General features: G+C 46.1%; 1 protein-coding gene and 1 long non-coding RNA gene across 2 annotated transcripts; both read left to right on the top strand.

Moving 5' to 3' along the window:
• The first annotated feature begins 3,358 nt into the window (after positions 1 to 3,358).
• Positions 3,359 to 17,351, top strand: LOC102056948 (aquaporin-3). Its single transcript, XM_005436864.4, has 6 exons — positions 3,359 to 3,575; positions 12,690 to 12,816; positions 12,968 to 13,105; positions 13,885 to 14,003; positions 14,757 to 14,974; positions 15,693 to 17,351. The coding sequence occupies exons 1-6, from the start codon at positions 3,468 to 3,470 to the stop codon at positions 15,859 to 15,861; spliced, it is 879 nt and encodes a 292-aa protein (XP_005436921.1). The 5' UTR covers positions 3,359 to 3,467; the 3' UTR covers positions 15,862 to 17,351.
• Positions 3,587 to 10,068, top strand: LOC114015277 (uncharacterized). The gene is made up of 2 exons (XR_008730311.1): positions 3,587 to 5,030; positions 5,210 to 10,068. It is a non-coding gene; the product is annotated as an uncharacterized LOC114015277 (long non-coding RNA).
• Positions 17,352 to 27,284: the final 9,933 nt, after the last annotated feature.

Raw genomic sequence — 27,284 nt, 5'->3', positions numbered from 1 at the left:
AGCCAAGGAGTTTATGAGCATGAGTTTATTTTGTGTCACTAGAGCCAGCAGGAAAACAGCTAAAGGGGAGCAGCCAAGGATCGGTTCTTCCTTTAAAATTTCACCTGTGTCTTTCCCCTGGAGTGGAGCGATGAGGGAGGAAGCTAAGCGGCAAGGCTGAAATGCAAACAGCAAACTTGGAACCTGGGTGTTAGTTTTGGATCTCGTCTAGAAATAACAGCACAAGCACAGTGAGTTTCTTGTGGCACGTGGCACGGTTCTGTGGGAGATAAAGGAAGGGAATACGAAAGTGACAAACATTACAGACAAGTGCTCTGTTGGACCAGGGTCAGAGGGCATGGGTTCAAATCTTGGTTTATTCCTAGGTGTCATAGTTGTTGGTCCCAGAAGATGCTGGAAGAAAAGACTGAGATTTATAGAAGTAGCACAACAGAAAAATGTTGTCTCTGATTTTCCTGATGAGCTGAGCTTCTTTTTTCTCTTTGAGTTTTCTCTGGACAGCCAGGAGTTTCAGTAAATTAAAGTGTTGTGTTGCCCTCCTCCAATGCCTTCATTTTTTGACACTGTACAGATTGACAGGCGTAGTTCTCTTCAGACACTTGGACATCTGACGTTTTATTCACGCTCTGAGTGACAAAAAAAGTCCCTTGCTTGAGCTTCAGTAGGTTTGGCACTGCTACCAGGAGGTCAGGCATGAGTCTTTCTGACAGTTTTGGAAATTTCCTTTCTTTGAGCCTTTGAATGTCCATGGAAAGCAACGCTAAAGGCATGGCCATCTCATTGTGTCCACCCAACACTAGGAGAGCCCAGCAGCTCTGAGGGCCTGCCTTATTAAGTCTTACTGCTACATCCTTCCTTGTTTACTTCTACTGACCCATGGACTTCTTCTAACCGGCAGGATGGGTACCAGTATCCTGTGCACCAGTTACTGCAGGAGATGCCCTTTACTGCTGCTAACACATGTCTTTAATTGTTTTGTGCTTAGATCATGTGTCCCTGAAGCCCAGCTGAATGGTGTGGCAGGGTAACTCCTGCCTTGGCACAGAGAAGCTCTTGCACTGGGGCCTTGCAGCCCTTATCCACACTTTGGTTAGTTATTGCTTCTGAAAAGATCTGCTTTGTCTAGCATTGCACCACTCTCCCTTCCCCAAGCTCCTTCCTAGATAATAACATGCCTGTCAGGAAAGCAGTTGCGTAAGTCCCTGTTGCTCATTTGAAGTCATTGGATCTTTGCGGTGATTCACCCTCACAACGCCCCGAGAAGGGAATCTGATGTCACCCTCTCCAGTTTACTGATGGAGAAGCTGAGGTGTGGAAAGGTGAAGAATTTGCTCAGGGTCAGTGAGTCAGTCGCAGAGCCGGTGTCGGGGAACCCACCCCACCCTGGCTCCATGGGCTTGTGTCTGTCTAGACTTTTCCAAGCACTAGCTTTGATGCTGGTGTTACCACCATCTTCTACCATCAGCCTGGGAGCCTAGACATCTCCCCTCCCTTCACCAGTCGCAAAGAAATGTCTGTATCTTCAGCTTGTAGCCAGAGGGGTTCAGATGCTGCAGACAGAAGTGTACCCACTGACCTGAGAATATCACACCTCCCCATGTCTCTTGTTCCTCACCCATCTTTCTGGTCTGATGGCCCTGTCCCCACCACCAGGGAAGGAAGGGGATCCAGGACCCAGTCTAAATAAATCTCAGTAAACCTGCACCACAGAACACAACATCTGCACACTGGTGGTTTAACAAATGGCAAAACAGCCCCCAGACCTTACTTTAGGAACTGCCAAAGGGGAAAAAACCCCAAACACATCTTTGTTTCTGGTTGTGAAGGCTTTGATACAAAGTCAGGGTGAAAAGGACAGACTGAAGTATGAAGGAGAGGGGACTGAAGAAGGAAGTGAGGCAGAGGAGTGGCTGTGGATCTTCCATGGCCTGGGTAATGCACAGCAAGAAGAGAGAGATGGAGATAAAGTTAAAATGGGTGTCCTGAGTGATGGTTTGCAAACCCCAGTTGCAGCAAGCCTGTATGGGTCCAATGGAGTGGTTGCTGTAGTTCAGAGGACTCCATTGATGCTGGTGATACCAGACTGGGCCTGAGCACAAGGTAACGAGGGAAGTTTTCTGTCCCTGTAATTATGTTTAGACTCGAGTGTTTCCCTGCATTTGATTCCTCACACATTATTGCTTTCTTGATCACATTCCTGAGTCTGCTGCTTGGGCTGGCTACTTTTATTTCTGTACAAAATAAAGCTCCATTCACCACTGCTCTAAAAAGCTCTGCTTTTCCAACAGGAATGTTGATGTTTAAATAAGGGGAAGGGGAAAAGCTGGACATCTGTGGCTTTGCAGAGGCGGTGGGGGAACCAATCCAGGAAAGGGGTCCCCTTCAGTCCTGCAAATTCATCCCTGCCATGCTGCATCAAGCCCTGGTGAGTCAAGGAGCCTGGAGAATTTTTACTACTCACTTAACAGAAACCAGATGCCATGAGTAGCACATGCCCTGTTAGCAGCCCTCACCCCAGATGGTACGGACTGGGACAGCTTGCTTTCAGGCTGTCCCATAGAATCGGCTCAGGGTGATACAGGCTGTTACTGAGGATGAAAAGGCAGCAAGGGCTGGTTCCTGCAAGGCTCGGTGAGCCTGTGGGCTCCTTGCCAAGGTCCTGTGGTGGGGATTGACTCTGCACTGGAGATTGCTCATGGCTTGCCTTCACAGCTTTCATAGGGACTGGGCTGTAAATGTTCTCCCAAAGCTCTGGGAGGGGGAGACAGATGGTAACGACAACACAAGAGTTTGCACCCAGATGCAGATTTTCATGGTGAGAGGTTGGGTCTTGCTTCGTGATACCAGTTCAGTTGGACAATTGCTGGAGTCAGGAGGCGCCTTGTCCTCATCCTGCAGTGCAGATGTGGGGGATCAAACCCTCCTGCCCCATGATTTTGCTACAAAAACACTTGCCGGCTCTCAATCAGCAGGGAGCACTCATCATTTTCCCATCCTGCAGGACCTTGGGAATGAAAGAAAGCTGAAAGCAGGCTACCATGATCACACAAATGGGTTAAGTGACTGCTCAGTCTATGCATTTGGCTTCTAGATCTCCAGATGAAGCTGGAGAGGGATAGATATGGTCCCATGTTTTAGGTGGTAAGTGATGAAAACAGCAAGGGTTTGAGCAGGACATCTTTGCCACATTTAATTCTCATTCTGAAACTCCTGAATCTTTTGCTCACCTATGAGAGCAATAAAGAAAAGGAAGAAAATCACCCTCTCTGCCTCATGCTGAAAGGGAGGGAAAAAAAAAAAGTTGGGTTTGAAGAGAGGGTGGAAGGGGTGTGGTTACCCAGGAGGTGTGTCAGGCATCGCCAAACTTATTTATAAGCAAAGGCAGCCGTACTGGGGAAGAAACGTTGCTGAGGCTTTGTCAGCTGCTGCTTTCTCTCTGACACCACTAGAAAGGCACTTCTGCTGTGATGGGGAGGCAAAAGGATGTTCTTGCTACTATTGAGGAACACCTGAGGATCAGAAACAAATTAGTGCGGCAAGCACTGGCTGAGTGCCTGGGGACACTGATCCTGGTGGTGAGTCTGTGCTGTGGTGCAGGGATGCTCTCTGACCCCTGGGTGTGGGGGGAGATTGTCCTGAGGAAGGGTTGTGCTGCTGCCAGAGTTTGCAGCATGGGTATGAGCCCAGCTCTGGTGCAATCTGCTGCAACGGGACTAGAGAAGAAGTCCCTACCCACAAGAAAAAAAATAATGCAAGTTGCTTTAGGGTGAGCTTTGGGGTTGCTGGCAAAGGGTGGGCTCTGCAGAGCTTGTTGGGTGTTTGGGGGCTTTTGTGTATCTTTGAAGCGTGGGGAGTAAAATGTCTCTGTGTAAGCAGCAAGTGTTTTGCTAGAGATTATGCAAAACTTCCTTTTCTCTCTGCCCTGGAATATTTTCTTGGCACTGAAATACTTGAAGTATTATCACCCTGGGAAGTGAAAGCGTTGTCCTTACTCTCTTTGTTTTCCTTGTGCATCCTATGGAGAAGAAGTTGCCAGAATTTAAAGTGTTGCAGTGTTTTTTTGCTGTTGTCTGCAGGTTCCCCAGGGTCTTATCAGTGGGGCTGCACGACAGCGCAGCAGTCCATGCCAGCAGCTGACTGGGCGCTTGCACTTGCCATGCATCTGGCAGCACCGAGCTGCCAGTTGATGTGTTTTTAAGTGGTGAATGGCAACAAAACTCTTCTTCCTGTTTTAGTGCCCAAAGGGATGGGATATAAGGGATAAAGCAGGGTAGATATGCGTATAAGTAACTTAGTTCACGGGTATTTTGAACAGCCCCAGCTTGCTTTGAAGTCGAAGGCAGATGTGAACAGATGGAGAGTTTGTGAGGAGTGGAGAACAAATACTACTGTAGCAAAACTGGGACAGGGGCACTTGGCTTTTGGCATCTGCATCTGAAAATGTGGGAATGCCCAATGCGCCTCAGGTTTGGTGTGTTGATACAGCAGCAGAAATGAGTTGGTGTTTTCTTAGTGAATATCTGCAGGTGGAAGTTCCTCTGAAGCTGTGTAAATCCAGAGCAGTCATATAGGTTTCAGTGGAGTGACTGTGGGTTTACACCTCTTTGTAACTGTCTGGGGAGAAATCTAATGCTAGGAGGAGCTGAAAGTGGAGGAAGACTTAATGAAGTTGCATGTGCCCCTGGAGAACAACACAAAAGGACTGACACAAAATTTTATGCGTTCATAAATAAGCCTTTTTTTTTTTTATGAGGAAGAAAGGGCTACTGGGTCTTATATGGGAGGATAGGGGTCTCTGCTAAGATGCTGTAGAATGCTACTACTCTTAAAAGAAAGCAGATTCACACAGTGCAATGGGTTTATTATCAGAGAGACCCAGCTTTGGTGATTTGTCAAGTCATGCTGATTCTTCAGGGAAGGGTTATTTGGAATTAAGGTGGGTAGAAGCTGATAGAAATTGATTAACAGGTAGAAAGATGCTGTCTGTGAATCACTGATATTGCTGCAGCTAGTTTCAGGACTGAAGCAAGGTAAGACTTGCAAGGTAGAATAATGTCTCCTGCTAGCCAAGCTGATATTGCTGAGAAACAAGGCAAGCCTTTAGCCATGTGGATCTGAGCTTTCAGAAGGGCTCATGATCCAAAAATGTGATTTTTTTTTTTCTTCTGACTGTATTAGTTGGCACAATAATAACTGCTTTTCCCTACAGTCTTGCCAGTCTGGGGCAGAGAGGAGTTGGGATGTGCTCAGCCCCTGAGGAAGGGCTTGGTCCAAAATCATAAGCAGCCTCCAAAATGAGGCTGGTAATGGTCACTCATCATCCAGGCTGGATGCTGCGTTGGCAAAAGTGGACAATACATGCCTTGTCCTTGGAAGCACCACACCTGCTGTGTTTTAAAGTGTGTGTAAGTCTGCAAGCAGAACCCTCGCCTTATTCGGGAATTCCTGAGCTTCTATCTGGGGGCAAAGAATATGCTGGTTTTTGTGACACACTCAACCCCATCTTGTAGGTTTTGTAAAGGTCACCTAGGATCTCCTGCAGCAACTCTGCAGTGGAGGGAGGGCTGCGGGTGTGCTGTGTCCATGTGGGGGAAGATGGGGTGGGCTGATTGGAGAAACAGGAAAGTCCCAAACATGATGAATAGTCCAGGAGTTTCAGCAAGCAAAAACAGGGTGCACAGAGAGGGAAACGGGTTCCAGAGCACCAAACTTGCAATATTGGTCTGCTAGGAGTCAATCCCTTTCCATCTTGGAACTGTCCCAGTCTATTCTTCTTAGTGAAATGACACTCAAAGTTTTTATTTATTTTTATTTAAAACAATTATTTTGTTTCTCCGTACCACCCAGATTCCTTTGCATCTTTTTATTATATCACCTGCTTGAAACAGGTAGGGTCTTGAAGATGACTTTCTTCCCCTTTCAGATAGCCTGGGTAGTAGTTTGAATTGGATGGTCCCAGGAGAGAGACTGTTATTCTGTACCTTGCAAAAATGCTGGCTGTCCACTCTGCCAGCATGCTGAGCTGGGTGTGCATGCCTTTAGCTGTGTTTAAGCCCAGTAAATATCTGTTATGGGCCTCAGACAATAAAATACCTGAGGAAAGACCTGGGATCCATGAAATTGTGTTCATGGGAGGCTGAGTTGACTGAACAGAACAGCATTAAGGATGGCTTTAATGTTTGCTGTTGTCACACTGAAATCAACTTCCTGAGCCCCAAGGGAGGGAGAATGTTTAAAGTCTGCAGTTTACTTTAAATTTCAATGCGTAATGTATAATTTGGCCTACCATAGATATTGGCACAACATCAGTTTCTCCCCTCCTTGGTTTCACTTGCATAACGACTGCAACTCTCTCAAAGTCTTCTAGAGCAAAGCTATTTCGGACCCCTGCAAAGTCTCTTTGTCTTCAAGAATTAGTGCTTGATTTTATTTTTCTTATTTTTTTAAGGAGGTTGTAAAGGCAATAAATGTTAAAACAAAATAGTGCTTTTTTTTTTTTTTTTAAGATAAGGTGAGAAAAATAATCTAACTAAGGAGCCAAGCCCCAGATAGCACAAAGGTGAGGTGCTCTCTACTTGCAAGCAGCTTTTGCTGTGTACAGCACCTTGCATAAAGTGGTTTTAGTTTGTGGGTAGTGTTTTTACTGTTACAAAGATAGTAATGTTGATTCTACCTTTTCTTTGATAATTAAGATGACTTTTTCCCCCCTACAAAACGCACTTTCCAAGCGGCACTTTAGGTTTGAACTTTATACCTATGTCAGAAGCACCACTTGCTGGCAATAGTTAAGCAATGCAAATGCTGAAGGCATTTTCCAAGTCACTTGCTGTTTATATTATTACTGTAGCAACTCACTAAAGCCAGATTTCCAGTGGCAGGCCTCCGTGCCTCCCTTAAAGGCTCGATCTGTTTGCCTTGCTCTACTGGCTGTAAATATCAGAGGTGGCTCTGTTTGGTTTTACATTTGCAGAAGTAACTTGCTGTTTATAATTGATTTCCAAGTTGGACAAACTGTGATTCACTGCTGTTGGTGCACAAAGAAAGAACAAAACTATCTCTAATTGCTTTTCAGCCAGGGCTGCCTTGACTTTGTGGCCAGGTGGGAGCTTTTCAGTGTGTGAGTATGTTACAGACCACAGAAACCAAAATAACAAAGTGGTTAGGATGATCAAGGCAAAGGGAGCCTCATTTAACTGCTGGCAGCACAGAGCTTAATGTCTCCGCTCATCCTGCAGCCGTCCAGGGTGGCATGGCAGGTCCCACAGTTTGATTTGTGCTGTTTTTCTTGAACCCAGCTTGTCACATTTGGAGAATGTGTTTTTATGCTTTTTTTTTAATTTTTAAAATTTCTTTTCTTTGTTAATGCTTTGCTAGGCTTTAGAAGGGGCTGTAAGCATGTGGAATGATGCTGATCCTTCCCTGCAAAGGGTCTGTGTTGCTGGGTGTGAAGGCTTGGGAAATGGTAGTGCTGCTGCTCCCCCTCACCCCTTCTACCAGGAGAGGTTGAAGCTCTTCATTAACTGCTCAAAACTGTCCCTCCTTGCTGTCACTGTGCAGGAGCAAGGAGGTTTCTCCTTCCTACAGACAGGGCAGTTCAGGCACTAAGACTTGCCCTCGGTGGGAAGGCGGCTTTTCCCCAGCAGTGCCCAGCCCTGTGACCAAAACTCCATCAGAAGTACAGATCTTTCCAAGAGTTAAAGCGTCCTGATCTGAGGGATACCAGCAATATCAGAATAAGTGTTTTTGCTTGTGTGTGTGTGTGGAGGAGAACAAGCTAAAATAGTGAATTTACCTTTAAATGCCCAACTCTGCTGATCATTGCTCAAGTTTCTCATGCTGAGCACTGCTCATGTCTCCAGCTCGGTGCAGCATTGTTGTAGCATGTGATGCATGTTGTGGCACAACTTTCGTTAGACTTTCTTATCTCTCTAGTCCTGCAGCTCTGCCTGGCTCTGGGATAGCGTGCAGTGCACAGAAAAAGCCGTAACATGACAGACCATCTGCTGCTGCCCTTCCCTGTCAGACTGCTTCTGTCCAGGCTGGCTCCAACCATGCTGGACAAAAAGCCAGAGTGTGGGGTCTAATGTTTCTCCTTGCTTTGTAAATTATAAATGATGACCAGTCTGGCTGCTCAAGAGATGCTTTGAGGAAAGGTAAAAACGACAGTGCTCCCAGCATTGTCTTTGTGGCTGGTGAAGGTTGTTCTGGCTGTACAGGCCATGGAATTGTGGAAGATATTTGCATGCTGCTTGAGCAGAAACAGCAATGTGGATGGATCTGTCTTGAGATCTACCCAGCTTCCTCCTGTTCCTTGGGGAAGGCAGCAGGAGGCCACGGGGGAGACTTAGTGCCTTTATCCCCTTCTTGCTTTGAGCTGCAGAGAAGCTGTTGGGAGGCTGTTTTGAACTGGCTGTAAAGTGATAGTCCTCCATCCTCTCCCACCCTCTCTCCCCCCTTGAAGGGACTGTAGGACAGTTCTAAGTTAACTCCGATATGAAGAGAAGTGTTATTTTGTGAGCCTAATGCATAAAATCTTCCGTCAGTATCTCTCTATGGTTTGACTGCCTTTCTGGCACCTTCCCCACTAACCAGAGGCCAGCAAGAGCTGAACAGCCCTTCCCATCCACAGAGGTGATTACAGTAGACTTACAGCAGGCTCCTTCCCTAACCACTGGTTTGTTTGCTGGCTGAAGATGGAAGTTGTAATTCAGGTAATAACACTCCTTCTAGGCTATGCCAGCAAAACTTTTCCGTCTTGATTTAGAGATCAGTCTGTTGAAGTCCAAGAGGAAAAAAAATGCATCCAGGACTTTTGTGTTGCACCTGAAGGCGTGAAAAGGCATCAGCAAAGAACAGGAGACTAGAAAGGAAAGAAACCTGGCTGTGGTGCAGGGGAGTGCTGAGCACTACCTTCCCCCTGAGCTCCTGTACAGAGCTGCTTTTCACAAGGTCTGCCTATAAACTCAGATGGCCTTGCTTCTCCTTCAGCTTTCTGAACTTATTTTTGTCCTCCAGGATCCATTCCTACAAGCCTTGACTGGCTCTGTGGCTTTCTTGTGTCCAGCCCGTGAGACAGGGTGTTTATACCTTGGGTGACAAAGCCAAAGGGCCATTCTCCAAACATGCCCTGGACACAGGGATTTTAAGCTTTTCGAGTATGATGTTTCGCCCAGTGACCTGCTACCTTTTCCTTGTTTTGCTGTTGCTGTGTTTGGCTGTCTGCTCCCTTGTACAGGGTGGTACTCCTCCCTGCTGGAGTCTGTCAGCCCCTCCATCCCTAAATCAGTTCAGCTCACAGATCCTGCAGAACATGGAGTTTGCTTTTTTTTTTTTTGCAGTGGAAGGAGTTGGATCCACTTATGAGGAGTGAGAAGCCTCCCTCTTGGCAGGGAAAGCCATTAGTTGTGCTAGAGCCAATAAAATGAAACTAAGGAGCAGGCTTCCATTAACATGGTTAATGGGTGCATTGGCCTGAATTCCTAGGAAAGTAGCTTTAAAACATCGCATAACGCTTTCTTGCAATCATTTTATTAGCACTTTGAAACTGCTTTTGAAGTTGGCTAGTGGGTCATGGGAGTACAACAGTTTTTGCATCCACTGCCATGTGAGGTGCTAACCTGGGTTTCTGTTGGCTTGGATGTTCTTCAAGTAGTGCTTTTTTAAAAAAAATGAACAAAGCAGAGAAAAAAGGATGTTAGAGGCAGGTTATTAAAATCCAGAGAAAGAGGGGTCGTCTCCCCCTTGAGTGTGTACCACTGCTGCTGACCATAGTGGCATAATATTTCCTAAGGACTTTTTACATCCATTGTATGGACTTAAACACTGAGATAAATGCTGAATTGCTTTTATTTGACCTTCTTTGCCTTTCAACTCAAGCTATCTGCACCTGAACACTTCTCTGTGAACATTGCAAGGAAAAGGAAGACTTAAAAAAAAGATGCTGAGGATCTCCTGTCTCATACAGCCTGGGAAAATAGCAAATAGCAGAAGTGGAAATGGCGTGATTGAAAATTGTAACATACACTACCACTACAAAACTGTGTAATATCAGAATAGTTGCCATTAAAACATGGCTCAGTATGTTTTGAACTGGTTCCTTAAAGTCAAATACCATGGATGAATGTCATGCATGAGAATGTATGTTCATGCTTGGTGGGCCCCACTGATGCAGGGTGGAATTGTGCACATGCATATCAAAGTTCAACCTGTCCCTAAATGTCACCTTACTCTTTTTACCTGCTGAGGGTCAAATTTTCTACTGTTACGCTGAATTAAGCCAAATAGTGCTCAGAGCTCATCTGATAAATAATTGTAACGCTCCTGTGGAGTGGCTCCAGGGTGTTTTTGCACGGCCCATAGACTCCTGAGGAAAAGCTGGAAAGCTATTGCCAGTTGTAGGACAGGGGAGAGGAGGATGGGGGATAACCTCTTGAGAAGTGCCCGACCTGGCATGCCTTCAGGCTAAGTGAAGACCCTTGTGGGTGAACAGGGAGGTGGAGGGGGGAAAACTACTCTGTGGTTTCCAGAGGTATGTGGCTAACAAGCTAACCACCATCCACTTGCAGAACTGCCAGTTCTTTCAGAGTGAACAACACAAATACCTTCATCGCCGGGAGGAACCTGGGATCAACCCTGCCAAATTCAGATGCCCTTTGCAGCTTTTTGTGGGCTCATCCCCTCCCTGGTCAGCCTGATGTGCTGCGTGGCTTATAGAAGCAAACACCATGGCCAAGTACTCTCTCCAAACCTCTGTCTAAAATGTGCTGGGGCCCTTTTGGGGTAAGGGAAGGAGCTGGTGTCACCCTGGTTGTTAGCCAGTATTTATTTGCTCGGTTGGAGCTATGCTTCCCTCAGTGGTTTAGGCAGAGATGGGAATAATGGTTCTGTTCGCTGCACAAAAAACAAGACTCATCTTTTCCGCCTCTGCCTGGGTGTCTTTGCCATGGTTTCCCAGCTGGGCAGCTCAGGGTTAGGGCTTTGAAGGGACTGTTCTGACTGCACCCAGCAGAGAGCGGTGCTGGCTGTCCCCCTCGTTAACTAACGAGCTCTACAGGTTCCTTTGTTCTTTCTGCACAAGGCCCTGTGTTGGGGACCTGGCTTCTTGTCAAGGGGCACCTGCGTACAGTCTGTCCACCTTGTGAGTCAGCCTGCAGCCTACCTGGCTGCTCATATCCCAGCAGGCTGAGTGTGGTGTTTGCTTTCTTAAGTAATTCAAGCTGCCAAGGGGATGGGAGGGGGTGAGTTAGGTGTGTTTTGGCTTTGCCCCGATCCAGATTGTGTGTTGCTCAATGTCATGTCCAGTATTGGCAGGAGAGCTGGACACAGCTACCCCTGCTGTCTTAATGCCTATTTGGTGGCTTATACCCTAGGAACAGATACTGCCTCTGTGGCAATTGAGTAATTATGGGATGATGGAATTCATGGAAGCAAAAAATCTTGGTGGGTATGTGGATATGGCAATGTGGTCAGAAGAAATAAGGCAAGCCTTGCTTCCTAGATTTGAGGATCACAGGAACAAGTCATGATGCTTGTCCTAGTTTAAGGACGCTCTCGGTACCTGCTGATGTGATAATCCCTGGTATACACCAAGAATCTCCTCAGGTGTAGTCAGTGGAAGATACAAGCATACAGATGATCAAGATTAGGACTCCTTAAATTACATGGTGGGTAGTGGAAAGACTTGGAAAGGCAGAAAGTCTCCAGTTGGATGACTAATGAACTGAACTGCCAGGGGAAACTGGTCTGGGTTGTTAAAAGTGAGCTTAGGAAGGTTTTTGGATGTGGTTGGGAAGAGAAGGATCATCCGTTTGCAAAAAAATGTCTTTGAGCAAAAAGCACATGCCTCCCTTAGCTACCAGGAAACACCCTTTATCACCCAACAGAAACATCTGTTGTCCCCCAGAGTGCTTGGCACACCCCTGATCTTGGACAGAAGGCCAAGCCCCTGGCCGTGCTGGTGGCAGGCTTTTTGGTATACAAACTGTTCTTGATGGTGTCTGTGTCAAGTTGGTGCTGCAGAGCTGCAAATCTGTGTTTCCCTGATCTTTTCTTACATGGTTTTGCCATAGGAAGGATATGGGTTGTTTGGGATAGTGTGGGTTGTGCTCAGAGTGCCCACAGCAGAGAGTATACCTTGCAGATAGGACACCTTCAGGTACCTCAGCTCAAGGAGGCAGCCCCAATCCCTCACTGTCAGCCACTGCCACCTTAAAGGTGACTCCATGAATGTCAGGCTGAATAGGAGCTTCTTTAGTCATGTCTGTTTTTCCAGGCATTAGTAAAATTTCCCCTGCCAATCTATGTGCTGCTGTGTCAAACAATTATTAGCCTTTTTTAACAAGGTACTCGGGTCCCTCATCTGAATCATTGCACTGTGAATACCTCTGTCCAGGATGCCATCTGGCTGATTCTTCTCACCTACCACCTTGAAATTAGATGGTTGGACAAAGATCTCCGGCCTCCTGTGGTGCAGTGTTGCTTTTGATTTTGGCCCTGTTTTTGTTTGCCCCTGCCAGGAGACACAGGCTTGTCCTGTGTCCTTTCTCCTCCCCTGTTGTCCCTAGAGATAACACCTAGATACTTTGACCAAAGGCTGAAGCTTTGAAGGCTTTAAGTCATGGGTACATGCAGGTGTAAGTGGAGCAGTTCCAGGCATTCAGGCATTAAATCCCTTCTTCTTCTCCTCCTAGCTGTTCGGCTGTGGCTCCGTTGCACAGATTGTGCTCAGCAAAGGGAGTCATGGAAGTTTCCTGACTGTCAACCTGGCCTTTGGCTTTGCTGTAACTCTTGGCATTTTGATCTCAGGACAGGTATCAGGTACGTTGTGGCTCTGTGTGGGCTGGATTTCATTTGTGGGTGTTGTGTAGGCCTAGGTGGCTGCACTTTTCCTATGTGGCAATGGTATGGAAACCTCTCTGGGACCCAAATTCTGCCTGTAGAAGTATGCTAACCACCACCCTCTCTGCAGGTGGACATCTGAACCCAGCTGTCACTTTTGCCATGTGCTTCTTGGCCCGGGAGCCCTGGATCAAGCTACCAGTTTATGCCCTAGCACAAACCCTGGGGGCTTTCCTCGGAGCTGGCATAGTCTTTGGGTTGTACTACGGTAAGTGCAGAAACCCTGTGTGTTTGTGTGCAGAAACCTTGTGTGACTCGCTGTAAGGAGGCTGGTGTGCAGATCGGAGAGAAGCATTTTCTTGCAGAGCAGAGATCCAAGAAACTTCCTTACTGTGTTTCTGGGTGGGCTTTCCTGTTCTTATGATGATCAGCTTAAATATCCTGCAATCAATCTGAAGGTCAACCAGCGGTGTCAGTGTGCATCTTTTTGTCTTTGAGTAGTGATCATTGGACGGCCCCTCTTGTATCTACTGTCTGGACTAAAACAGACCTTCCAGAAAAGCCAGTGAAACACTACTAGTGATGGAGATTTTATATTTGTGCACTGTTCCAGAGCCATTTTATCCTTCTTGGTTTAAAAATCCCACAGACTTCACCATGGATGACCTTTTGATTTAGAGGCATTTGAGTACCTTTATGAGAGATTTGGAGTCACCTTAGTGTTTACTTTTAGGCTCTAACTCTTTTCTGGTGTCTGGCAAACAAGAAATATATAGCAACAAGGACTAAGGCCATCTGCATCTGACCCTGACTGGTAAAACACTGTGGTGTATCACACCCTAAGTTTTGCAAATGAGTGTTTGTTCTACAGCAAATGGTTTTGCAACACATAGCAATGGGGTGCTCAGGAAATTCTATCTCAATATTCATGGCTCTCTGATGCCTACATTTTAGTTATTTTCCGAGCAAGGTCCTCTCTCTCATGCGTGTTGGAAAATGACTGACATCTCTATCTTGCTTTTTTCTTCCCTCACCACCCACGTCTAGATGCCATCTGGGCTTTTGCTGGTAACCAGCTCCATGTAACAGGACAGAATGGCACTGCTGGTATCTTTGCCACCTACCCCTCTCAGCATCTGAACATTGTGAATGGATTCTTTGACCAGGTAAGAGGGTGCTGGTAGGATAAAGATGCATTTGAAGAGGAATCTTTTGGGGTGGCTTGGGGCCTCTTCTTTAGTTAGGAAACGAATTGCAATTTAAAGAGAAGATATCCAGAAAAGTTTTTAGAGCTGACGCAGGTATCTCACTAGCCCATAGGAAGAGCAGAGCCAGAAAGGACCCTTACAGCAAGAAGGCTCAAGTTAAGGGGTTTAACCAGTGGTACAACACTGGCCAGGACACCAGTGAAAAGGACACCACTTGTTTTCAGCCCCTGAAGAGCTATAGCAGGAGGTGGGATGGGTCTTCCTCACTCCCACTGTACTACTGTGGCTGTTGCATAGCCCAGGGGTCAACTGGAAGTGGGGTGGTGTTTGCTGGTGGAGGTGACAGTCTCCTCCTTAAAGTTATCATCAAAGGCACAGTGGCCACCCAGCTGTGGCAGGTTGGAAGCAGGTTCAGGAAGATGTCTTCAGCTTTTCTGGTGGCTCAAACAGTTATTCAAAGCTCTTCTGTGGATAGGGAAAAATGTGTGGGATTGATCAAGCCTGTGGTCTGCCAGGAAAAACATATTCTGCTCTCCCACTACTGTGAGTGCTCAGTCTACTGTAGTCTGATGATGCCATGGGATCACCTATTCTCTAAACTGGAAGAGCTGCTTTAAGTCCTAAATGCATGGGACTTCAGAGGAGTTACATACTTTGGTTAAAAGATTAATCTGGATTAAATTCTTCTTTTTCTTCTCCCTCCCTCCCCAGTTCATTGGCACCGCCTCCCTGATTGTTTGTGTCTTGGCTATTGTCGATCCCTACAACAACCCTGTCCCCACGGGGCTGGAAGCTTTCACAGTTGGCTTCGTTGTCCTTGTTATTGGAACCTCCATGGGCTTCAACTCAGGCTATGCTGTCAACCCTGCCAGGGACTTTGGACCTCGTCTCTTCACAGCCATCGCTGGCTGGGGCTCTGATGTGTTCTCGTAAGTGCTTGCCAATGAAAACCTTGTGCATCAAGAGAAAAAACCCACCTATTGGGACTCTTAATATCTCTGGTGTTACAAAGAGTCTTAGCACCCATGAAATATCTTTGGGTTGTGTAAATGTTGGTGGTGGAGGTCTTTTTAAAAGACACTGTTGCTCTGCTCTGACTTCTTAAGAAACTGTAGAAGCTGGGCAGCTTCCAGCAGTGAGAGCAAACAATCTAACTTCGTTATCAAGGAGGAAATGTAGGAGCATCCAGGAGAAGTGCAGGTGCACCTTGAACATGAGCCTATCATTTCTTTGGTGGTAGAAACTGGAATGGGTTTGTTATACTCAATTTTGTTGTGGCTGGATACAATTAAGAGAGCCATGAGCAATACAAGCTATATGTTGTCAAGGGCTGCTTTCCTGCAAGCAGTGGGAGGGAAGCAAAGGTGCAGAGTTCACGCACTGCAACAGCTTCTCTCCTTCCTAGGTGGAGAGACAGTCTTGGAAGTCCTGAAAGTAGCTGTTCTGAATTGCTTGTCACCTGAACTTGGAGTAGGTGGGCAATATCTGCCTTGGAAATTGCTGTGGACATGTAGATACTGTAGTCTTTTTGCAAGTCACTGGTGATGTTTGGAGATGACCCAGTCTTGCATTGTTCCAGATCCAACACAAATATCCTAATGCTTAGGCTGCAGTTCTTACCTTGTGCACTTTCTTTTTGTTATCCAGGACCGGTAATCACTGGTGGTGGGTTCCAGTGGTTGCTCCTTTCCTTGGGGCCATTGCGGGAGTGATAGTCTATCAGCTGATGATTGGATGTCACGATGAGCCTTCTCCACCTGCCTCTGAGCATGAAACAGTCAAGCTGTCTAATGTGAAGCACAAGGAAAGGGCCTGAGGAAGCTGCCACCAAGATCTGGCAGACATTAACTACTCAGGACTGCAGTTGGCAAAGAGGAAGGAGGAGTTAAAAAGCTTCAAGAACAACAGGAAGAGTTTTCTTCCTGTCTTGAGATATTGTAGCCCTCTTTTTTTTCTTTTTTCTTTTTTTTTTTTGTTTTTTTTGTTGTTGTGTATATCCCTGATGCATTTGCTTTAGGCATTTTCCTGTGAGCCTTTCCCCAAATGCAGTATCAAGTAATCTTTCCCTAGTAGAAGGGGGCTGAGGACCGTAGGAATCAGGAGAGACATGGGCATTGCTGTCCAAAACCTCCAACATGGGCCGGGTGAGGAATCAGGAGAGATTTTGGGCTGTGTTGCTGACCTTGCCTGTGAGTTTGGCAAACTGCTTCCCTCCAGACCTATGTCCCCATCTTTAAAGTGGGGATCATTCAAAACTTAGCATTGTATAGTGGGGATCATGCAAAACTTACACGGTATAGTGGGGATCATGCAAAACTTACATTATAAAGTGGGGATCATGCAAAACTTACATTGTTTTGCTAGCATGGAATGGAAATTCCTATGTAGTGGAAAAAAATTGCCTGTGATTCTACTGTAGATCAAATTCATGCTTGATGTTGCTCTCAAGTTATTAACGTAGCACAAGGAATAAACTTCTCTAAAGGATTTTTATTGGCCAAGCTTCTTGTATCTCCCATGAATTCCTAGAACATCATATCAATCAGCTGATCAATAACATCAGAGTGAGGATGCACTAAGACGAAGTGTTTACAAAGCACTGCACCCTGGTGTTCTAATCACAAATTTAATATTGTCAACTCCTAGAAGATAACACATAGGAAATCCTTGTTCTAGCCAGGGGCTAACCTAGAAAGAAAGCTTGGCTCCCTGTAGCAGCCTTTCTAATTAATCAGCTTTATATATAAACAGTGAGCAGCTAATAGGCAAGTTCCACTGGAAACATGGTGTTGCTAAAGTTGTGTGTGTTCATGTAAATTTCACAATAGTGCTTTTTTAAAAAAGGTAGATTTATATATAAATATACTCCTTAAAGCTGTTACTAAATACCAGGGTTGGGATGTGTTAATTTAAAGATGTATGGGAACTGCCTATTCTCTGACAGCTTTGAGATACTGTTGAATTTTCCTGGGGTGGCCTTAATTTATGGCATTGTTGTTGGAGCATCTCCTTTTCTACCCTGCAGAATTACTGGGGTATCCATGGTACTCACAGCTGAGGGACTGAGGTCGGGCACCTCCTGTACTAGCAGTGCTGGCATCTCAGGGCATGTCTGGCTTTCCCAATGCCATATTATTACAGAGTATTTGAAACAAGCAGTATTGGTTGTGAAAGAATTTGTAAGTCCCATGCAAAGCCTGTTTCTTTAATGTCTCAATTCCTTCAAATATGTAACTTTGTACACATTTCCAGTACTAAAATGATGTATTCTTTTTAAAAAATAAAACTTCAATACCCACACTGTAACATGTAGTCTTGGTTGTATCTTCAAGCAGCTGCCAGTAAACTTTGCCATGGAAAGGAAGTCTTCTATAGCAATAGCTTCCTCAAGTTCTTTTCCTCTTCAGCCTGTAGGAGCAAAAGGGAATTAACCCCTTCAGGCATTACACCTACATGCTCCGTTTGTGTTTTTTCCTTTCCCTTCTGGGCTGGGCTTTCGAGGCAGGTGCAGGGAGATGGGGTACCCATACTCAGTACAAAGGCCAAGGTGCGGGCTTGGGTGGGGGTGTCCTGCTCTCAGGTGTCTTATTCTTAAGGCAAAAGAACCAAGGGGTCGGTGTTTGTCTCTCATGCTTTCTATCTTTTAATTATCTTAGTATTCTTTCATTTAACATAGTTCTTCTGAGCATGAAATCCTACTCTACTTTCAGTGTATCAGGTGCCCAGCATCACCTAGCAAATTACAGTTGTCACTTTTTTTTGATTAGCTATGCCATGCAAGGAGAAGTATTACAGACTTGAATCTGGTGCTCACAGAATTACACAAACAGCTTCCTTCCAGCCTGTCTCCTCTGTAAATACAATTATTGTTGCTCTTTGGCTGATTTGTGTACTGCTGTATTTTTCCTGTATTAATTATACTGCCTTAAAATAACTCCTAACTTCCCATATGGTGCCAAACTGAACAATTCAGTGAAGTCTGGATGAATGTGGTTTCCTGCAATTCACCAACTAGAAATCAAATGGCTTTTGGCAAGAAAGTCGCCGAGTTTGTTTGGTACATCCTATCTGCAGTCAGCGTGCTGCTTTATTTTATTTCTATCCTGAAAAAGTTTATCCTTCAAAATCTGTGCAGAAGTCTAGTATATTACTGTGATCAATTAACATAGCTGCAGGGGTCAATTCCCATTTCCCTTCAGGACTGTTAGTATGTTGTCCACTCTTCTACTGCATTGCATCATCAACTGACTTCATCAATGCATTAAATTCTTACTACAGACCTTATGACTTTTGATTCAAGATGTAGAGTTTGTGTTTTAGGGTTTTTTTTCTGTTGTTGGGGTTTTTTTTGCATTTTTTGGGATACATTATCCTACCACATTCCTCCTGTTCCCACTTGGCATGTAGTAATTGCCTTTTTCTATGCCCTTGCCTTACTTGTGCCTCAGTGGTGTATGTTATTATCTTTATTAAAACTGCAACAAAATACCATACCAGTTTTGGGTTAAATTTTTTGTCTTAACCATATCTCCACTATGTAAAGCTTTGGCTTTTCTGGGATCTGTTGGAGAAGCACCAAGCACTGCTGAGTGGAGAGGCCTTACCATGTGGAAACGGGCAGGCTCAGCCTGCTGTCAGCAGATGGGGAGCTATGGAGAAGTTATCCTCACCTTCCAGAAGGGTCTGGCCCATATGAGAAATGGTTAGGGCAGCTCTTGGCTGACCATAGAAGAAGGGCAGTTGGTGCACAGGACAGTTTGATATGCCAGATTTCAAGAACTCTAGCAGTGTTATTAAACTGAGGGGAGGGAAAGATGGAGTTAACTGCAGATGGCATTTTCCCTGGCAGCAGGCAACCTTGAATAGCTGCAAGCTGTGGTTCTGTTTGTTTTCATTTCAGCTGCCTTGAGAGAGCTTCTGGGCTTTATTCACTTGGCAGGGCCATGCAAACTAAAATATTTTTTCTCTTTTTTGTCTCTATGCCTAAATTTCAAAGGCAATGTATCATCTTGTAGTTAATGCCTTGCTGTTGGAGTCACCGCAGAGGTAAGACTCATCTGGCCAAATATAGTCATCCGGGTTTTAGGTCAGATGAACACCAGCTGTCAAGCTATTGAAATACACTTACTTTGTAGGAAGAAATAAATCTACAATTTAAGCTATTCATCCTTGACAGGGAGAGCAATTTATTGCTGGAACAAAACGTTAAAAGATGTTGTGGATTCTCTATTGTGTGAGGTTTTCAAATTAAGACTGATTGTCTTGCGAAAAGGTCTTCCAGTTAAACCAGAAACCATGCTCTTAAGAGCAAGTCCAGCTGGAGGAAATTCCCAGACCTTTATATTGCAGAAGGTCACATTAACAGGAATTGTCTCTTCTGACTTTAAAACATGAAATTTATAAAGCAGGCTGAGAGCAGCCAAGTATTCAGTTCCTCTTGGTTCTCAGCTGGTCTAAGCTCTTTGCTGCAGGTGCTGTAATGCAGTGGCACATGAGCTGTGTGCCAGGCAAACCTACTTTTGGTTACCCACTCTCCCGCTGCCTTGAGATGCATGCCTCAGGAGGCTCTTCCCAGGTCTGTTTGCTTTGTCCACCCATGAAGTGGCAGCAGCAGCGCTAATCTCTTCCAAACCCTGCTATGTTTCACCTTGTGAGAGCAAGATGGCATTATCAAAGGGTTGATGCTACCGGGCATTGGTCCAGATGGGAGAATATTACAGACTCCCTTTGTGCAGATCTTCTATCCCAAAGTGAGTTTCAGCTCTCCATCTGACAGCAGTGGGTGCTGGTCATGCAGGAGGTGGTTGGCACTTGGCTGACCACACCTCCAGTCAGGTCTGCTGGGGCTGCACCAGAACAGGTTAGCACATGTGCCCAAAGGAGATCAGCACTGACATACGAGCTGCTTACTCTCTTCCTTTCTCCCCATCCTCTTCATGTTGGTTCATGACACCCCTTCCATCAAAAAGAGCCACATGGCAGCTGTCTGGGGGAAGGGGATGGGACCAGGGCCATTATGTGAGAGAAACGCTGAAGCTATTGCAAGGGCTCTATCCCACGACCAGCCAAAGAAGATGAGAGGGACAGGTTGCCTGCCTTCATGGAAAGAAGGTGCGGGATGGGCTCTGTTGAGGAACAACACTGGCAAGAACTGGGCCATGAAAGCTGTTGTATTCCTTGCTGCCTCCTCTTAAGTCCTTGGCAGTTCTGCATGTTCAGGTTGTGCTTGTACTCCTAGCTCTCCTGTGCAGCCAAAGATTTTGTTCTCATCCTGTATCTCAAGGCAGAAAGAAGTCCTAGCTCACCATCCAATTCCAGCATGCCCACAGTCCTGGTGTGCCCAGGGGCCCCAAGTCTGTGGGCATTCAATGCTTTAGGAGCCTCTGTAGCCTGGTAGGAGCCTTGGACACATGTGTCTTATTAAGCCACTTCATTTATTATTTACTCTGTAATGAATAATAAAAATCCTTCCTGGCACCAGAAGCTACTTGTTGAGCGGGAAGTTCCTCTTCAGTCTTCTCCATTTAAGCTCCAGTTCAGAAGCAATGGCCCTCGTGAGGTTTCCCTGATGCCGAGTGTGTATGTGAGGAACAACAGGCAAATGTCTCTGCAATCCAGCTGTAGTCATGTGTTTTGTCACTGCTGCAGAAGATTAATTTGGCTGGAGAAGTGAGCACAACCATCTCACTCCAGGGGGCTGCGGAATGATTATACAGCCAAATGAGCTTATGAGATTGAAAATATTGTCATATCTAGCCATATGATAATAACAAAAAGACCACAGTGGAAAAGGAGAGTTCAATACAGTAAAGATGTAAAAGCCACAGAGAGAAAGACTCCATCATTTTAAGGGGCAACATTTTTATTCACAAAGCAGCTGAAATATTTTGCCAGCAAAGTTTTAGTGTGGCTTGTATTTATCATTATCAAATTAGAGTGCAGAGGTAGATTCAAACATTATTCAAGAAAGATATCAATATATTCTTTTATTTACAAAACTGGGGTGACCACCAGTGGAAGGTTTTCCCCCAACTCTCTAACAGCAGTCTGAAGAAAGAATGAAATTTGGATTTTCCTTGTTATACTCTGTAAAAAGCTTAGGGCTAAAAGGTTGGTTTGGATCTCTTATTCCTAAAATTTCTAAAAAAATTAAAAAATCAGCATCCTATCTCCATAAACTCACCTGAACATCAAATTGTCTTGTTTGCTGAAAGCAGCATGTCTCTGCTAGAATCAAAGCCCTTCCCCTGCAAGATAAACAGCACAGATTGTATGAATGGCTCGAAGTCTGCATTCACATTTGGGTAGGTCTGTGCAGATACGCTACCAACACACATCCAAGCCAACAGCTGCTGCACCACTGAATGAAACCCTTGATCCCATATTTACCATAGTTTCAGGCAGCCCTACTGTACCTGTATCCCTTGGGTTTAGTGTTTGTTGGTGTTTTTTTGTTGTTGTTTGTGTGTTCTTTTTTACAAATGGTAGGTATGCAGAGGTGTCTGGTATTTTGGAAGTAAAACCAGCTGCACAGAGCCAGCATTGAAGACACATGAGAAACTTTACGACAAGGAATTGTGCAGGTTATGAAGTCCAATATAAACAACATACTTACTAAAAAGTTACACTAACATGAATGGGAAGACAGAGCCAATTTTTGATCCTTTCCCTTACCAGGAAAGTTACCCAGTGGTACGTCAGCAATACCTGCGGGAAGTAAGTGGAAAATGTCAGACAGGTTTCTGTATCTGTGGAGCCCATGGGAATGTGGTCTTATCCCTTTAGATGTGCTTGCAAATCCCACTGAGTGGTATCTGGTATTCACACAAAGTATCTTGGTAAACCTGGGTGCAAGTGATGTGGGAGTCTAAACTGTTGTGGGATTTCCTCTAATCCCCCCATCACACATTGGTCACACCAGGAATTTCAGGTGTTATCTTAAAACAGTTCCTCTTGCAGGGGATCCTGTCTTGGAGACCAGCCTGCCCCTCATCCCCATTCCTATGTGGGAGGAGGTGGCTACCCTTCAGCTGCTGCGAGCTCAGCTTTTGCCCCTGGGGCCTGAGCTGCCTTGTGCTTGTTGGCTGCAGCTCCAGCTTGCTGACCTCCCCGTCACTGACTGTGGGTTTGGAGGATGCAGCCAGGACATAAAATATCACCCTCCGTTCCTGCAGCCTGCTGCAGTCACAGTGGACCACTGCTCCCAGGTCCCAGTGCTGTGCTGGAAAAGCCAAGGAGATAGGACAAGTGTGGTGTGATCTCTCCTTTTGTTGTACTTTCTCCATGTCTGGTTCCACATGACAGGGCTTTTCTTAGCTGGAGGTCGAATCAAAGATGTGGAGATTAGTAACCATCCTTGAATACATTTGCCCTGAGGTCTTTTTTTGATCTATTCATACTTTTTGCCTTGGGGACATCCTGTGGCAATAAGCATTACTACTTCATAGGGGTCTACTGCCTGAATTGCTCCTTTTGGTGAGAGGGGCCAGCCTTCTCTCTGCCCTACCAGTGCTCTCCTCCATGCTTGCCCTGGGGACCCAATCCCTTGTCAAGCTGCGACACAGCTAAACACCCTAGGAGGGTGTCAGAAAAGGGCAATGGAGACTTCATCCTGTATAACAACAAGTTCTACTCTGTTATCTACTCTTTTACAGGCTGAGTGGCATTTATAGTTGAAAGAAAATCTTCCCTGAGAGCCTGTTGGGGGACCAACTGGTTGAGCTGTTGCCCCACCAGCTGCACTGCATCTCCCTTTTGCCCAGAGAGATGATAAGGACGGCAGAGGACATAAAAAAGTCTTGCAGCCTTCACATTGAATTGCTCCAGAAAACAATTTTTATTTAAATCTGAGTTGGCTGTTTTTTGATGTCTAGCTGTCAGCTGATCTGAGGACAAATGGCTGTTAGCAAATCATTTCCCCAGCAGAACCTGTCCAGCTGGGGCTAAGAATCTGACAAAGGAGGTGAATGAAACAGAAATTAATAAATGGAGGAGGACAACAAGGAGAAAAATCTCTCAGGCTAAAGATTGCCAACTGGAGTACACCTGTGAAAGTGTAACAAGAAATGTGCTGCCTGAGATGGGAGTTTTATTGGTTGCAGGATCACAACTTGCCTTAGCTCCTTGCAGGGAATTTGCACAGTTTCCACCTACCCCATCTTCTACTACCCTCTGCCTCCCCAGAGTATCAGCTTCCTCTCTATTAATCTCTGCTCCTGGCCTGTAACCGGCTGAAACATACTCCTTGTGATCTGGGAAACCTATAAAACGTCCCTCGCTCCCTGGCACTTTGATTGTCTCACATGAAAGTGTCTTTGGCTTACTTTGCCTTTTTTTTGCATAAAATCTTTGAATTAAAGCACTGAGACACAGCTCATCTGCATCTAACTCCATGAGTCCAGCCGAGGTTGTATCGCTCACAGGACTTGCGTGGCTAAGTGACACCAGACTTCGTAGCTGGTGGCACACGAGGGAACAGGCTCCTTTTGAATGCAGTTAACCATCTTGACCTAAGGGTAGAGGAGGAGAGTTCTTGCCTTGAGTCTAAGGTGGGGCCTTCCTCCTGCCTCCAGGACAGATAAGGACACCTTACCTGCCCCTCTGCTTGCCCAGCAGTCAGTGCTGTGGGTGCCCACAAGCAGTTACTTGTGTATTGTGGGGTGACTTGGTGGCCCTCTTGTGTTACTCTGGTGGCAGCTGAAAAATTGCAATTCCAACGTTAAGGCACAAGACCCAAGTATAAGTCTTGAGACACAAGAACTGCCAGTGTACTCCCACCTAATCACCTCCAGCAGGGAAAATGTGTTTCTGAGTCCTGTGACCCTCATTGCATGTAGTGCGGCTGTAATGTGCAAGAATGGGGTGGGGTAGAGAGATAGCTGGGGGACTGGTTGTGTCTTGTCATCCTAAAACACTTTTGCTCCAGGAAAAGTACTGCGTGTAGAGTAGCTGTATGTGGACAGGATTTTCCTTCTTCTGCTTTGGGCCATTCAGTATTTACTCACTTCTCAGTGCCCGGAACACCACTAACTCCTTAAATTCATCCCTCCATCCCTGGTGGAAATGCAAGGTAACATGGTCTCCTCTATCTCTGAGCAACAGGAACACAAAGTGATGTGTTGCCAAACTTCTCACCATGTTTGCTGCCTCCCAGTCCAGATGCTCCAAGCGCTGAGCAGACATCAGGCACTGGAGCCCAGCCAGGTGCCTACCCAAACGAACAGCTGAGCTTGAAAAACACACCACAGTGATAAATGTTCCTGATACTGGGATGATGTTTGTCCCTCTGGGCATGAGACAAAGATGATGGTGTCTTCAGCCTCCAGACATGAAAGGTGAAAGACTTGAGACCTCTGTGCTGCCTCCAGGGACTAGAAGGTGGAGGGACAAGTGCATGAGAGTGTTGGAAGACCCAGCACAGGGGACAGGTGCAGAAGCTGGTCATATCTCAGCCCTGTAGCTCACAAGATAAGTGTAGTGCAAGAGGGTAAATAACATCTGAGGGAAGCTTGAGAGCTCATCACTCTGCTCAGACTGGCAAGCAACAGCATGAACTTTCCCTGAGTCCATCTGCAAAGTATAAATTAATTGCTTCATTGACTGTGCTGACTGTGGGCTCAATTCAGTGCTGAAGTGTAAGGGTCTGGAGCCATTTGAGATGCCGTGGGGAGTCCTGCCTGGCTTTAGCTGCCACTCCAAAAGGGATGAGGTCTCCTGCAGGCCCTGTGTCATAGCTTCAAACCCACACAGATATCTTTGAAGAGCATATGTGTATATAACTCGGTCAAGCTCTGGAGATCACTGAACTGGAACTGAATTCCTCCCCAGGAAACTATGACCTGGACAGAGGCAGAGACCCGACAAATGTCAGTACTTCTGTTTCTTTTGTGGTAGGATGCCCATTTCCTTAGAAGCTTAAAAATGGCAAAGGGAAAAGATGAAAGGTCTGCCTGCCCCAGCACCCTGTCTCCGACAACAGTCACTTACACCTCCCTACCCTCTTCAGGAATGTTGCAACAGGGAGCAATAAAAACCACATGGATGAGGCGGCTTTTGAGTTCCCACATATTCTTCTTGGTTTGGTTTGAGTTGTGACAAAGTTGGTTGAAACTAGCTCTCTTAAGGAGCCCAAGTAACACTGCATTTGCATACTAACTGAAAGGAGTTATTTTGTTTGTACTGGGAGGGGCAACCTCATTCACTGTCCCAAGGAGAAACACTGATGTTGTCTCATAATTAACATTTTACTTTCTCTAATTTTCTCACTGGAGACAATCTCCCTGCCAGGCAGGCTTGGCTTGTCCCAGGAGATCTTCAGCTCTTCTAAGCAGTCTCGGGAGTACAGCAACACCTTTCTGGGCAACCTTGCAGGGAATCAGAGAATCATAAGACACCCCAGATGCCTGGGTTTCTGGCTTCCATCACTGGGAAATGGCTCCAGATGGACATTCCCTGCCAGGTGCAGCACCTAAGGTTTGACCTGGGGTACCAGAGCTAAAAGAGGTGTAGACTGAGTCAAAGAGGCATGCTGTTTTCCCTGTCCTATCTGAGCTGAGTGCACTCAGGTATCAGTCAAACATGCAATTTCACGCTTCAGGCTCTTACTACAGCTGTGCCCTGTCCCTGACCAGGGGCCTCCAACCCACGTCATGAGTAACTAACTCAAATCATGAATGCCTAGGTAACAGTCACCTCTCAGGTATGAGTCATCGGGACAACTTGTAATAGTTGAAGTTTGTGTCTTTGTTGGCATCAGCTCAGTCCCTGAAACAATTAATTTTCACTTAAACCTCCTGGGCTCACCCGCAACCTCTGAAGTCCACCCAGTACAAAGGGCAGAGTTTCTGTTGCCCTTTAACTTTGCTTTCCCTTTCCAGCTGCATTGCTTTTTAGGTAGTCTCCAGCCAAATTGTTGTGTTCAAGTCCTCTCCTTTACCTTGTGCTCGCTCAGGAAGTGTTTACAGCTGTATTGGCCCTTCAGGAGGAAAGAAGCTGATCAGAGAGGAGAAGCCATGCTGATGAACCTCCCCTGAGCCAGGGGAACGAACTAGCACCTGGTCTGCAGGAGAGCCACAATCCAATAAATCCCAGTTCAGCTGCTACCTGACCTCTAGGAGCAGCAATGCTGCTCCAGCACATCTGGTGGATCCGTGGCCAGAAGAAGCTGGCCCTTACAGCAGGCCTGCTGATGTTCACAAGCTAAGTGGTGCTGTGAAGGGCTGTGCAATCCCCAACTGCCTCATGTGCAAGACTCTTGCCTGGATGATGTGGTTCCCTGCTTTTGAAGCTGGGTTTACTGGGAGGAAAATCCATGGGACAGAAAGCAGCAAAGCAAGGAAGACCCTGACCGTGAAGGGGTGAGGGCAGCAACAGGTCTGCTTGGTTTTAATTCAGTGACTTTAAAGCTTTGAATCCTACTCTTAGTGAGAGCAGATGGATTTAAACAAATAAAACCCAGGGCTTTCGTGTCTACCCTGAACTGCAGAACCAGAGAAAAAAGTTACGTTTTTTATCTGTAATGAAGATTACAGGGATGGAAAGTCTTGGGGACTGCCCTTGGTCTCAGGAGATGGGGGCTGTTTTTGGGAGGGGTGTATCTCCCTATTTGTGCCATAGGGCACTGGTGTCTCTCCTGCAGTGTGCCTGCCAGGTGCCTGGAAGTGAGGAGTGGCGACGCAGAGCTTTCCCACGCCTGAGACCCTTTGCTGGTCTGGGCATGAGCCTTTGTGTGCCTTTAAAGAGAGCAGTACCACCCTGCCCCTGGGCAGGTGTGGAGAAGGTGTACGCTGAAGATAGTGTCGTGCACTGGTGGAGACAGCCTGTACACAACATTTGCTCTTCAATCATTTTGGTTAAGTGGCTCTATATTTTCCCTTCCCATGACCTCTTCTCCACTCAGCCCCTTTACGTGCCTCTTCCTCGTTTCAGTGTCTCTGAGATTAATTTGTCTTCCAGGTTTTGTCCTGCTCTTCTCTTTCATTAAGGCACTCTTCCTCTTTGCCATCTTCAGTGTTTTTCCCTTTCCTCTTTTCCCCCCTTGGTCCAGAGACCCTCAGCCCCATTTATACTTGTGGGTCATGGAGGCAGCGGGGGAGGACCAGCCCTGACAAAGTAAGCTGGGAATTTGGGGGCCCAGGGTATGTGGGAGCCCTTGCTCCAGGCTAGCAGCCAGCCATGTTGCTCTGAGGAGCTCTGGTAAAATATTCCCAGCGTTTTATCAAAGAGGTGATGCTGTCATGT

The sequence above is a fragment of the Falco cherrug genome, chromosome Z (assembly GCF_023634085.1).
Source record: "Falco cherrug isolate bFalChe1 chromosome Z, bFalChe1.pri, whole genome shotgun sequence".
Lineage (NCBI taxonomy): Eukaryota > Metazoa > Chordata > Aves > Falconiformes > Falconidae > Falco > Falco cherrug.
Note: the sequence above shows the minus strand (reverse complement) of the source record. Positions and strands in the feature narration are given on the sequence as shown.

What these genes read in the sequence shown, in the direction of transcription:
- LOC102056948 (XM_005436864.4), top strand. Translation starts at nt 3,468, where the DNA reads ATGGGGAGGCAAAAGGATGTTCTTGCTACTATTGAGGAACACCTGAGG. An exon ending in GATCTCAGGACAGGTATCAG is followed by an intron (nt 12,817 to 12,967) that starts GTACGTTGTGGC and finishes CCCTCTCTGCAG; the next exon opens with GTGGACATCTGAACCCAGCT. An exon ending in TGGGGCTCTGATGTGTTCTC is followed by an intron (nt 14,975 to 15,692) that starts GTAAGTGCTTGC and finishes TTTGTTATCCAG; the next exon opens with GACCGGTAATCACTGGTGGT.